Genomic DNA, 14430 nt, shown 5'->3' with positions numbered 1-14430 from the left:
AGCCCACCCTAGGGTGACCGCCCCAGACAAATGAAGCACACGCTCCCGTGATCTTAGTAAACAGAGCCCGACCTGGCCAGACCGGCACCGTACTGAATAAGTAGAATAGCTTTGGGAGAATTATAATTTTCACTAGGGCGATCCTACCCATCATGGAAATAGGGAGAGCCCCCCAGCGTTTCAGTTTCAGGCACAATGAATCCCCCAGCTGGTTATAATTCAGTGCCCGCGGCAACTGTGCCGTCCTGGCTATACACGCTCCCAAGTACCGTATATGCGTCGGGCACCACTGTAGGCCATACAGGTCTTGGGGTTTGACAGTGGCCTCAGTAATTGGGAACACTTCTGATTTGTTGGGATTGAGTCGTAGGCCCGAGATTCTACCAAATTGTTCCACCATGGGCAGGACCCTCCCCAATGTTCTGTCTGGTTCCCTCAGATACAGCAAGATATCGTCTGCGTATAGGTTTATGATGTGTAGTGTGGCGCCCATTTTTAGCCCGCATGCGCCGGAGTGGAGCCTCAGAATATCCGCTAAAGGCTCAATTATTAATGCAAACAGTAATGGCGATAGTGGGCAACCCTGTCTAGTGCCCCCCCGCAATTCAAGTTTTTCTGTTAGTGAACCGTTGACTCTAATTCTGGCCTGAGGGGACGAGTATAATAGCTTTATCCATTTCATGAATTTCGGCCCGAACCCGTAGTTGCGTAGCACCCCGAACAGGAATGGCCAGGACACCGTATCAAAAGCTTTACGCATGTCTAATGATACAGCTATCGCCTGCTGGTCCGGTGGTGCCGTGGTTATGACCTCGTGGCATCTTCTGATGTTAGAGGCTGTGGACCTGCCGGGGATGAATCCAGCCTGATCCTCGTGGACCATGTATGGCATCCAAGGTGTTAACCTTGTGGCAAGTATTTTGGCTAATAGTTTTGCGTCCGTATTGATTAACGATAGAGGTCTATATGAGCCACAGTCTTCCGGGGGTTTTCCTGCCTTAAGCAGTAACGTTATCACTGCCTCCCTTGTAGTCTCAGGGAGCTCTCCCCTTTCCAGCGCTTCGGTCCACATAGCTAGCAATCTGGGGGCTAGATGATTCTTAAACTCTTTGTAGAATTCTGCACTGAGGCCATCGGTGCCCGGGGCCTTCCCATTAGGGAGAGCGTCAATTGCCTCAATGATTTCTGCCTCAGTTATCGGTGCCTCCAGTGCATCTCTTGTACTGTCAGCCAGAAGTGTTGTCGGGATGCGGGTGAGATATTGATCAATCTCCGCCTCTGTGGCATTGGATTGGGGCGAATAAAGTTCTGCATAGAATGTATAGAAAGTGTTGCGGATCTTGGCCTGATCTGTGGTGACCCAGCCGTCTTGTGTGAGTATGCATGGGATATCCGTTGACCCCCTCTCTCCCCTGACAGCCCTGGCTAACAACCTCCCCGGGCGTTCACTTTCACCGTAGCGGCGTGCTGCCGCTGGTCTGTCGAAGTAGCGGATCTCTTGGTCCGCTGCTTCAGTGTATTCCTCCATCTTATTTTTTATATCCAACGTGAGTTGTGGCGATGGATTAAGCTCATATTGGGATTGTGACACTGTTATTTGCGTCTCGAGCCGTTGCAGCCTGTTTCTGATATCTTTGAGGATGCCACTCTCCTTAGATATGGATACACCTCTTATAAACACTTTGAAGGTCTGCCACAATGTCGCAAGGGAGGGCACAGAGTTCTCATTAAATTCAAAAAACTCAAGTATATGTTGGTCTATTGCGTTCTTATAGACCAGATCGCGCAATGCGGCTGGCTTGAACCTCCATGGCGGCCTGCACTTTGCCTCGTCGGGTATGCGGAGCTCCATCAGGATGGGGGAGTGGTCAGAGTAAGTCCTGGGTAGCATCCGAGTGTCGGCCACCCAGGCTAACACCGCGCTATCAGTCAGCCACATGTCTATCCCGGAGTGCATATCATGTACAGTGGAGAAATACGTGTATCTCCTCTCGGTGGGATGTAGTGTCCTCCATACATCCTTCAGTCCAAGATCAGCCATATGAGCGATAATTGCCTGAGCGGCTCTAGACAGTGTCCTCGTTTGTGTCGAGGTGCGGTCTATGCCCACGTCAAGAATGGTATTAAAGTCCCCCCCACAAATCAGGTGAGCAGTAGGGTAATGTGCCAGTTTCCCAAAGACCTCGGAGTAAAATGCCGGGTCATCCACATTGGGACCATATACGTTTAGGAGGACTACCTCTTTGTCCCGTAGAGTGCCGTGGACCAGGACATATCTGCCCCCGACGTCGCAGTCCACCTCATTGCAGGTAAATCGGAGGGTCCTGTGCACCAAAATTGCCGTACCTCTAGCCTTCTTCGAGTAGGTCGTGAAATATTGGTGAGTACCCCAATTTGGGACCAACTGTTCCCCGTGTTGTGGTCCAAAGTGTGTTTCTTGTAGGAAAAGAATCTGTGGGTTATGTCTGTTGATATATGCTGTGATTTTCCGCTTCTTAACCCTAGAGCCCAGGCCTCGAACATTCCAACTCATTATCGTAATATTGTCGGTGTTTGTGTCAGCCATCCCTGTAAGGTGTTTGCGGGTTTGCGTCTGCAACAAATTGTTTCACAATATTTCGACATTTGCTAACGTACCTTAACTGTGTGCTTTTTACTTTCCCCCAATGCGTAACATAACTCTTTCCCAACAGCTCAAACTCCCCTCCTACCCCCACCCTCACAGTACCCCGAACATCTACTGTGCTTATCGGATCCCACTCCCCCCCACCAATTTTCTGCATATGCACCTGCTACAGGGGGGCCTGTGGAGATGACCAGGGCAATGCTCTTAGATTCTTTACATACGAGTAGCCGGTTCCGGCGTTGCTCTCTCACATGTGGTAGGCCACGGGAAATGTTTTCGGCAAGGCTCATCATACAAATAAAATTCTGCCCACCCTCAGCCATTGTAGTCCCCTACGGGGAAGTAAACACATAAAGCGAGTGACATTCAAACGAAGTACCTTCATACCAGTCAATCTTGACTGTTGGCTTCAGAGCTCCCTGGCATTGCGGGAATATGTGTCTCAACAAAATTGGCGGCTTCCTCAGGGAAGGTAAAGAAGTGGATTTTGTTTTTGTACTGAATCTTGAGTCTAGCCGGATAAAGCATGGCGTATTGGACTTGTCGGTCGCTGAGCAGTTTCTTGACACCAGTAAATTGTTTCCTCTCCTGCTGCACTGCAAGTGTGAAGTCGGGGTAGATCCGTATCACGCTGGTCTCCCATCGTAGCTCCTGCTTTTCCCTCGCCGTGCGTAATATCAGATCCCTGTCTCTGTAGTTCAACACGCGTGCAATTATCGGTCTAGGGTATGCTCCCGGCTTCGGGGCCATGGATCTGTGAGCTCGCTCGATAATGAACATGGGTGACCACCCGGGGTCCCCCAGCACCGTACGAAGGAGGGCCTCCACACCCTTCTCCATGGAGCCCTTCATCGCCTCCTCAGGTACCCCCAAAATGCGAACATTGTTTCGCCGTGACCTCGCCTCCAAGTCCTCGCACTTATTCTTGACCGTTCCCAGCTCAATCGCCAACGTGGATACCGTACTTTTCAGGGCCTCGAGTGCGTCCTCCGTGCCCGAAATTCTAGTTTCCGCCTCCGTAATACGTGCCGTTGTTTTGTCCATTTTCGACTTAATGGAGGCCACATCAGCTGTAATCCCATCCAATTTGTCGTTCAGAGCTGAGAACCAATTGCTGCATAGCGAGGAAGACCGCCTGGGGGGCCATCAGAGTGGACGGTGGGCTCCACTGCTCCATCTGGGTCGTTGGTTCCTCCATCTCGGCTGCCGAGTTCCTCCGGGTAGATGTGGTGAATTTGTCGATCGTCCCCTTGTTCTTCTTGGGTCCGTGATTCTTGGGCATTATCCCGCGGTCTGCCTGGGTCGTGTAGCGCTCTGTCCTCTCTGGGTGGCCCACAGTGACAATGGCGTGTGCCGTCGTGATATGTGCGCTGCCCTCCTGGCCTAACCCCCTCGGCCCGCGTTAGTCAGGCAGCTCTGACCCGACCGCCAAACCTCGTCCAACAGGTAGTTATCGTGGTGGGCCAGCACCAGAGCCTCCGCGAGAGGCCTACGCGGCCTTTAGGCCCAAGCGCGAAGTATCTCGGGGGGGGGGCCGCGTTCCCCAGCGGATAGCAGGAACCGCCCTCGCGGGGGCTCCGCGCCACCCCCCGGCTGTCCGATATAGAGGCCCTCACTGCGAGCCGCTCCAGCGCCTTTCCCCAGCCGCCCCGCTTATCCGTGTTATTTTGGCCGGCGCGTGAGGGCAGTGTCCGCAGCCCCGTTATCGTAGTTCGGATGGTCGGAGTACCTCAGTTCAGCAGCTTTCGGCGGGGCAAGTGGGCGGGGGGTGGCAGCGACGGACCGCGAGGAGGGAGATCCAGTAGGCGCCCGGCGCGGAGCGCCCGGAGTGGAGCGGAGCGCCCGGAGCGGGCCTGGATGTTGGGATCAGAGCGCGGATTGTGCCCTCCGCACGCCGAGCTCCTCCCCCCTCTCAGCGCCGGCTCGACCCAGAGGCCCGCGCAATCTTCGTGCCGCTGTATTTTCGAAGTCCAGCCACCACTGTTGCTCAGATTTCACGGTCGTGTTGACCAGTCGTTGCCACTCATTTCATGCATCGGATTTGTAAAACCGGATCCGTTTAACGGTGATATTTGCAGAGCGGCCCTGGTTCTCTCCGGAGCTCACACAGGAGCGGCCATCTTCTCCTGTGGGCAACAGCGCCCCCTATTGTAGGATCTTTAAACATGGCCATCTCGGACTATCTGGTTGCCAAGTCCACCTTAGCAGACACAGGAGACCCAGAGTTCGTCTCCTATGCCTGGTGGCTTGGCTGTGTGAGTTACCAGAAAGTAGATCTGACAATATGATAGTATAAAGACATATCTTTTTCTTTTTTTATGCTTGATGAGAAATGGCAAAAGGTTGAATGTATTTTTTAACCATATAAAGCTTTTAATAATAATGAATAAAGAAGTACATGCCAAATGCTTACAAACCTGCCTGTCTATTGGGCATTAGAGTCTAATCTGAAAGACTAGGCGTAATAGCAGGCGTTCTTGACAGTTTTTTACATACTAACCTGAAAAGGTTTGACGTTTGAGCTACAACAATTGGTGTGATCTGGTTTAATAACTGACCACAAGGAAAAGCTTCTCCCTCATCTTTGGAATTCTGTCATCACCCATATTGGTTTACCATCCATGGCACAAGGAGATTTGCTTGTGACTTAGCAAATACAACAGTATGCATCTATGCTTGCTAATGGATTTCTGTTCAGTCCGCATATTATCTTGAAAAGATCACCATAGTGTATGGTCTGGATGAAAAATCCAGGATTTACAAACTCTGTCTCCAGTTTAAGTAGCCCAGTTCATGGAACTTTTCCATCTCCGATGGAATCTCCCTGCTCTCCAAGAACACCCGCCTTTCTGGTGGTTTATAATTGAATGAGTATGACTTCAAATAAGAAGTCCTGTGGGCTTGCTCGGGAATTGAATAGAGAACTATGAGCACATACGCGCACACCCTGGGATGTTTCCTCTCCCACTGTGTGGCCAGAGGGAACTATTCCATTCTCCAGTATCGGATGTCAATTTATTTACCTCATCTTCTAGGCACCACTCTTGGGTGTTGCTGTCCACACTTGCAGATCTGAAGCGCACCTCCAGGCGCTTGTTTTAACCCATCCTACGAGATGAAAAAGACAGAGCCCTTGCGCATCGCTGGTTCCAGGATTGCACTGCAGGATTCCCCATGCAGCAGTATTTTAGTAATACTAGACCTACTACAACTACCCCCTATGGGCCCATTGACATTGTTGACATGCTTTCGTTTGCTCCAGTGCAGTATATTAATAGCAATCTCCTTAGTCCCACACATGGTAAACTGGGCGCCTTATGGTGACAGGTTTGCTTTTTCTGTTTTGTCCAGCATAATAGTTTAATCCTGCTATGGGTGATGGGACTTCTGGGTTTTCCCCTAATATGAATATGGCAGGTGTAAAGTTGCGCCACCTTCTTATCTAGTTCTAAAGACTAATCTGATCTTTAAATACTATAAATCACTGTGGGTCAGGGCAAAGAGAAGGATTTACTCCTGCGGCCGGTAACCTAGATGTGTTGACATTTTGGCACCATTTTGAATTCACTCTGACGCCCATGGAATTGCCAAGAAGTTCTGCTAGAAAAGGTTTAATGGCCACAAAATGCCCACTCGGGGAATCTGCCAGCAGCTTTATGGGTCTCTCTTAGCTTCTTTATAAGTCATTAATACTGCGGTGGGATGAGTTTTCTATCCACTGACTCGAGGGGGCTAACATCCGTCAGATTACGCCCCGTCGAACGACTGGTGTTTGGGTTATATCACTAACGTTTAGTTGAACTGGGTACTAGTGTTAAATGCACCATTCCGGCTGATCATTTCAATGCTTGCTATATCTTCATTAAGTATAGAAGGTGACTAGGAAGGGGAAATGGTAAGTAATGCCAGATCATGCATGATAGTAATCATTACTCTCAGTACTCGCAACTCGTCACGTTCCATACGACCCTCCCTCCGCTCCTTGCCTGGTATCATCAGTGCTTGTTAAGGGCGAAGTCACAGGAAGAGGCAGAGGCTTATATCTCCCCTAGGGATAATGCTTTTCGTGGATGACTGTCTGGAAAGGTGGGTGGCCTTTATTAATTTGGCAATGTGATGCGTACGGCGAACTAAAAGTAATAATGAATACCATGCATAATCTGGCATTTTCTGCACGAATGGGAATGGCGGTAATGCCCCACAGGTGATGGACTTGCAACACGGTTCTTGTGTGCTACCTTGAGTAAACAAATACCAACAGAAACCATGCAACGTTTGTTTAAAACCATCTTTGCGCATTTGCACATTATGCAAACCGACAAACTCTATTAGCATAACCATGTTTCTAAACTTGGCATGAGCTGGTATTGAAATAAATGTGAACATGTACTTGTTTCAGGGCCTGAAGTCTGTAACATTCAGATCTGAGGCAAATTAGGTGCGATTGTACCAACATCCCTGGGGTATCCCTTGCCCTCCCAGAATGTTGGTTTCGCCTAAGCTCCTGGAACCAGGCATGGCTTACCCCAGTGAAAACTGCAGGAGCCTTCTCTCACATCACAGTACATTGTGATCTGTTTACATCACACTCTTCACCCCAAACTTAAGCATGGCACTGCCTAAGGTGTCCGCCCTTAAAATGACCCTATACGTGGCACCAAGTCTGGCTGTGCTAGCATATCACCCACACATGATTTGTAGTTCCCTGGTATAAGCGCCAATCACAGCGATCGCTGACCCAATTCAACCACATTGAAAAATCAAATTAAGTGTCCCATGGGCTGTCCTTTGAAAAGGTCGAAGGGGGCAGGAATTATTGAGTGTGGGAGTTGGGCGTAATTAGTCTGCGTGAGGAGTAGTGTGTGGCAGAGAGTTGAGGAAGAAAAGTGTAGATAGGAGAGTGGAAGTGAAGGGGAATTTTGAGGAGGAAGGGACTGGAGCGAGTTGAGACCAGCAGAGCATTTAAGAGGAGGAGGGAAGAGAGATTAAACTGGTGGATGGGCTAAGGTGGTTTATTGAGAAGAGTTAAGACTAGAGATGGGGTGATTTAACAGTGTACTGAGTATGGGAGTGTAAAAAAGGTGAAGAGAAATGGCGAGAAGGATTTTTGAATGGGTTGAAAATTCGAGGAAGGCAGCAAGAGCAAGATCAAGGTGAGTAGAAAGAAGCGAGGATGGGGAAGAGAAGGGCTGATTGATTAAAGCCCACACTCTTGGTGAGGTTCTGAAGTTGGAGAATCACACGACAGACATTAAAGACGTACAGAAGAGGTTACACCTTAAAACCTGAGGTGTTCGACAGTAGAGTCTAGCACCTGACCCATGTCCAGATTACCCCAGGCACCAAGGATGATGGTCACAGATTCCCCCAAACAAGGCAGAGGAGCGACATCCTGACGTTCTCTGCAGAGAATAAGGAAGACCTTGATTTGAGCCCTGAAATATTGTGAGGCACTTAAAACGCTAAAGATTGCGAGCGATTTCTCCACCCACCCCCCCCAAGCATAGGGGTGGAAATATAACAGAGAGGGGAATGACTCTGGACCATGATCGTAAGAAGCCTGATTAGTTATGTTGCAAGGCCCAAACCATAACCTTAGTTAACCCTAATCCCTTTTTTACTCTTGTCCAAAAATAAAAAACGTTGAAACAAACATCTTGGTTTTGAGTCCTCTGTTGATGCCCCAGCCGCGACACTCCTCTCAGCCAATCAGAATACTCGGAATGCAGTCAATACAGCTGCAATTGACTGCATTCCTAGTATTCTATATAGTATAGTACTATATATGTTGTTATTGGCACTATGTGCTAATAGTCTTACAGGCCTCTGAGGGGCCCATTATCATTTGGAATAATATCCTGACTTCGTCTTCTGCCCCTCGGTGGGCCGGTCATTATCAAACGATAATGACCTCTCCTTTAGTCTATGAAGCTATAGGTATGTGCTTTTAACCGGGAGCTGAAGCTGAGACATGTAACTTGAGTTTAAGAGGCACCAAGAAGGTGCAAGAGGCGCCTTGTTTGCAGCACCGAACCCTTCTGTGTATATAAGCCAAGTATGTAGTTGTATTCTGGCCCAGGTGTTAGTTGTATCACATTTAGCTCTGCCAAGTAGGGTCCCACTGTAACTTTGCATTCATATACACTCATTAAGCTGGTGGATATACACCAGGCACCATGTCCCTCTAGTTGGGGGAAATCACTCTGTTGTGTGCATGAAGGATGACATGTCCTGACTTGTTTGCTCAATCTCTTTTCTTGTTTCCTTCGCAGGTTGTGGGGATTCTGGTGGGGTTAGGCATCCTTGCGCTGGTGACCTCGCCTTTGCTGCTTCTGGCCTCCCCGTGCATCATTTGCTGCGTCTGCAAGTCTTGTCGAGGAAAGAAGAAAAAACATAGCCCACCAACAACCTAAAATGGCCTGCTCGTTTCCGTGATGGACTGGACACGCGAGAAAGCACAAAGACTGGGCTTTTGGCACTGAGGATGCCAGGCCTTTCCAAGACTGAGGACAAGTGCCTATTTGTTCCATGCCAGGAGTCTGCTCGCTGGCCCGCGGAGTGGCAACGGGACGCCGCCCTTTTTAAAATTTATTTTGGTATTCATTTTTATTGCATCTGTGTCTCTTGCAATACAGTCCTTATTCATAAGTCACTGACGTTGAAAATCCATCAATAGCCGCAGTGTGGGCACGATCATAATTACCAGCCTGCGCACACTCTGTGTTCCCCGAGGATTTCTAAAATGTACAAATGTGCCGCAGGTATTTACATCTTGTAGGCATGCTTTCTTCACGGAAAATACGTCCAGCATTTTGTTTCGTCTCCAGCCTGCAGACACCTGCGTGTTCTCTCTTAACTCGGACCTCAGACATCAAGCGAAGGAGAAGAGGATGTGGTGAAGGGTTTGTCTCCCTCCCTCTGCCACTCGAACCTCTTTCCTGGGCCGAAGTCCGCATGAAGATTTCTCTTGAACTCCTGCAACTGTTATGCTCACAGTTAATGATTCGTCTGTTTTGCATTGTAAGCCAACACTATAGAATACAGGGAACTTGATGCGTAACATTCTGGTCTTCTATAGGTGATTGATTACTGCGAGTGATTACCCTACACAACTTCTAGCTAGTTCCATTGCTAGGTTCAGCTGCTGCAGTTCGGCTGCTTGCATGGAGCCGCATGGATTTGGGAACATGAGGGCCTGCAGTGGAGCATCATGGAGAGCTTGGGGTTATCAGTGGGATTCTGTAGGAGGTATGTTTGCACGTGACTCCAGGGACTTAATGTCTTTTAGTTTAAGGCGTTGAAGAGGCAGCACCTCTAAGAGAAGTTACTCTGAGACTAAAACATGGCGGGGCTTATGACGGTCTATATCTGTCAATTCTACCTTTAGGGTGTCTGGCAACGGAGCATTTAGAATAACCGCTTCATCAGACATATCAAACATTCCGGGATCTGGCCAATGCATTAAACACATCATTTCCTGCCAGTGTCAATCAGTAGATAATGCACTTAATCTTTAATTGACATTTCCTATAATGCTTCTGTGCCTCTTTGTATTTAACATTTGTCCGCATTCTTAACTGTACTTTTTCCATTATTATTATAAAAGGCTGGCATCGCCAGAGAGGCCTGGAGCCCAACAAAAAACAAACGAATTGAGGGTAAATATCAACAGGAAAAGACACAGCTAAAGTACTTAAATAGAAAACGGTGGCAGAGGACAGTATGGCGGCTTGGAGCAGAGGGGCTTATTAAAGTTCTTAATCTTCATGCAAAGAGTTTTCTTCTACATGGCTACAATATTATGATTGGTTGCAAAAAAAGGGTATCGCAGAAATATGCCGCGTATTATTTAAAATAAGACATTTTATTATTTAAACTCGAGAACATTATATTAGTGCAACCCTGAGGCCTACACCAATGCATGCATGTACTTGGCCCAGAGTGGCTGCTAGGTAATGGCGAATTGAATGCATGGACTGGCTTATCATTGTCAGCCCCAATGTCCATCATGGTGGCAAAGATTAAATGGAAACGTTAATGGAGCTTCGAAAGTGGGTCCAAATTGTATAGATTGTCTCCTTGATCTCGCTGTGCACTTTAAACTTGGTTCACATTCTGCCTTTCATTATGTACGAAATCCTCTAGCCAGTCTGCAAACAAGGGAGTCACAGCCTAGCTCCATTGCACAGCTCTTGGATGTTAATCTGAGAACACTCACAATGCTATAAATTTAGTAGTGTTACCTTTTTTGTTTGGTTAATTGATGGGTTTGACAAATAGCAGTATGTTTTTAGAGATGCCAATTTGTCGCAACCTGTGATGCATGGAATATTCTTAATAAGCTGTTCTAAAAATATTTGTATAGTCTAGCTAGTGTGTCGGAGAGGGATTTCTTTCAAGTACGTTTCTCTTTGCAGTGTATGCAAGGTAGGGACACCTAAAATGGATCCGTTCCAATTTGAGATTGCTGGTTTTCTCCCTAACGAGAATACACGCCCATGTCCATACAACCTATTTTGTAGCTCTAGCTGCTGTTAGGACAGAATATGTGAGGATGTTTTGACCTTCCACTTATAGACTGATCAGGTTGATGAATCACTTATAAAGATACAGGAACCCAATTCAGTAACAAACTATCGGCTCTGCCTCCCTCTGCACCTTGAGCAGGACTTTCTTGAATTCCGGAATTTCCTCAAGACTTTCCTCTTTACCTCCTCCTTCCCTTCTCTCATCTGCTAATCTCACATTTGCTGTGATTGGTGCCTGCGCTCTTAGGCATCCGCCTGGCCCCTGACCTCCCACACCCAATCGCTCTAGCTCCTGTCTACCCCCAGCACTTGCCTTGGCGCACCCTCCGCCCTGGAGGCTTGTACTTACACACAACGTGGCTCCAGGCCATGTAGCACTCACCATACCATGCACTTCAACTGTGGCTCACCCACGAGCACAGAAACTCCAGCACTTACCCCCTCTACCCTCTTCCTTGCTGCACTTGCACGTTCTGAATACACTCAAAGCATAGTTGATTCATCCGTTTTCCCTCTGCGGTTTTTAATATTTTTGCGTTGTTTAAAGTGTTTCATTCCCTTGTTCCCTCCCTTTGCCCTGTGGGCGCTTTGAAACAGTATTTACTTGCTGTACAAGCACCTAACAAGCGAAAAATAAATAAAACATTCTACTGCTGGTAAAGATCCACAAAAAACATAGTTTGCTGATTGTGGGAACTCGAAGCAAGATGGACCCTTAACCTTTTCTCCTCCCATTTACCTCATTCCGTACTTTGTTCAGTGTGAGTAGGGGTCCAAACATCTGCTTCCATCCCACCAGGAATAATGAATGGTGCTCAATTATTCTATCTTGGATGCATGAAGGGGTGAACTGTCCATGTCAAATTCCAAACGTTTCACTACAGGATGAACACAGATATCCGGAGTGAACATTTAACTCATGACTCATTTTGCCCATAGATTAATGCTTCTGTTGGTGTCTCATTATTCTATATCAACAAATTGTTGTAGACCAAGGTTGTTCAACTCCAAGCATCGAGAGTCGGAAATCATGACTTGTTTTCAGGTTATCCCTCATTAATATCTTTGCGAAAAAATTTGCATACGTTTAGAATCATTGTATGCAAATTTATCTCATGAATAGTAATTAAGGGTATCCTGAAAATCTGACATGTTTCCAGGCCTTAAGGCCTGGAGTTGGACAACCCTGTTGTAATCTATCAAGTTATTTGAAAAACGTCTTCCTAATTAACATGACCTGACCTGGAAAACCATACACAAGCCTAGACAGCATTATCATTGTGGGCAGTGCTGTACGACTAATTATTGTTAACAACAAGGTCAACCAAGGCTTAAGCACCTATTGTAATCACCTTTTGAACTTCATTCAGCAACCTCTAGAAGTAAACAGTAGGCAAAGTATCACCCACTTCAATACCTAAGTATTTGAAATAGTCCTGTGTTCAGATAGTAATGGCAGACTTCAATCGACCAATGAAAGAAATAGTATTTTTAGTTTTGGCTATTAGTTGGTGCTAAAGTGCCACATATAAGCCGAAACTATTGCATTAGAGTACAGCTAGAGAGAAATGGCATATGAGGAGGGGCACAAAACTTGTAGGTGTTGTTTGGTTTTTTACCCACTCATTGACTGCCCATTGCCATGCTAATCCCTATCAAGCCTTAACATAAAATGTTGTGCTCGAAGTGCATGCCAGTATTATTTTCAAATTAGTCTTTCTGAGAGTTCATTATTTAATTGGAACTGTAAACTTGCTACTGGTGTAATAAAAATCTCACCCTGGTCTGCCCTCAGCCACTCTATTTATAAGCACTATGCTTGTCCTTCGCTGAAGTCCTGTTTAAAACCAGCATTGGCAAAGCCAATGGTTTTGAATAAGCACTAGGCATTTGTCAGGCACTTCTATGATCTGCCCAGATACTCGCACCATTTTGCATCTGCTACCATCAATGGGCAGTTAATACCGCTATGGCAGTGCATGGCAAAAACCTTTCCCATGCCTACGCAAAAGACAGAAATGTTGGCATTGCCAATAGTTGTTATGATTTATGGTGCAAAACAGTAGATATCACAATCCTCAGACGGCTTCACCAGCTAAGGAATTACATAAACCTGTCTCCAAGCGCTTAGTAAGACATCCACCACACATTAGGACACGACTTGCACCATACATGAAATATGATTAATATCCCATTGTTGTATGAATTGCTAAGCATGTTGGCCATTGGTGCCAGCGCAATAGCTGAGGCAAAATTGGGCACTCCTACTTAGTAAGGGGCCCACTTCCAGAGACTGCGTTATTGGACTTAACTTTACCCAGAGTTATGTGCATCAGCCAACATGGAGTTTTGACTTCCTGGAGTACCAGTACTAATGTCGGCCACTCGAAAAGAATAACATTGGGTTGTGCTTTATGGTGAGCAGCACTTTGTGGTACTGTGAATTTTGTCATTCTATTCTACATTTGTGAAAACTGGTAATGTACGATTCCTGCCACGAAGAGCTCTTCACTGTGTTTATTAATTGGATCTTAGTCTGCCATGTCACCCTGCATGCATGTGCATAAACACCTATCGGATGTGTTGCTGTTTCCTGCACCCGTGTCCAGCTCACACATACAGAGCCCGTGTTGTGCGCACACCACCCATCTAACCCGTGTCCAAAGTTCTTATTTGTTACTCTGATTACTTGTATTACCAGTTGTTTGCCAGGGATCTGCAACCTTTGGCTCTCCAGATTTGGGTTACAACTCACCATTGATTATGCTGGCTAAGGCTACTGGGAGTTGTAGTTCAAAGGATGTGGAGAGCCAAAGGTTACAGACCCCTGGAAGGTGCGCTTGTGGCAACACCCCTTTGCAAGAAGCAATTACGGTGAAATTTAGGTCTTAATGCATAACAAAGAATTCATATGGTTCTGATAGAAGTATCATTTGGGGTTTTCATAAGCTTCAGTGCATGAATGCTTGATATATTGTATGCCTGGGACATATGTGTTTGGGACGCATGACGCATGATCATCATTGTATACCGTTTAAAGGAGTACATATTCCTTCTGTTTTAAAGATAGTCCAATATGTCTCCTTTGGTTCCCTCGTTAGTTTGGCTGCTTTTGCACTTACAGCAAAGGTATTCCGGCAAATATATGTGTCTTTCAAAAGTAAATTATGCTGCTGCCACCTCAAACAAGTGTCCTTCATTGCTAGGATTTTCTTTTGACAAAACACGGATTCTCTCAAACTGCACAAAAACCCATTGAAGTTTTTTTTTTTTCTT

The 14430-nt window shown here is 46.8% G+C and overlaps 1 protein-coding gene across 5 annotated transcripts in view; it reads left to right on the top strand.

Moving 5' to 3' along the window:
- RNF144B (ring finger protein 144B) overlaps positions 1–12945 on the top strand; it is a 511196-nt gene extending 498251 nt beyond the window's left edge. For all 5 annotated transcript variants that reach the window (XM_069613583.1, XM_069613582.1, XM_069613579.1 and 2 more), the window contains one exon: positions 8899–12945. In XM_069613583.1, the coding sequence (XP_069469684.1) occupies positions 8899–9039 (141 nt within the window). In that variant the 3' untranslated portion in view covers positions 9040–12945. The remainder of the gene's footprint in view (positions 1–8898) is intronic.
- Positions 12946–14430: the final 1485 nt, after the last annotated feature.

This window comes from Ambystoma mexicanum, chromosome 5p (genome assembly GCF_040938575.1).
Source record: "Ambystoma mexicanum isolate Mex_15411 chromosome 5p, UKY_AmexF1_1, whole genome shotgun sequence".
Taxonomy (NCBI): Eukaryota; Metazoa; Chordata; class Amphibia; order Caudata; family Ambystomatidae; genus Ambystoma; species Ambystoma mexicanum.
The sequence above is the reverse complement of the archived record's forward strand: the minus strand, read 5'-3'. Positions and strand labels throughout refer to the sequence as shown.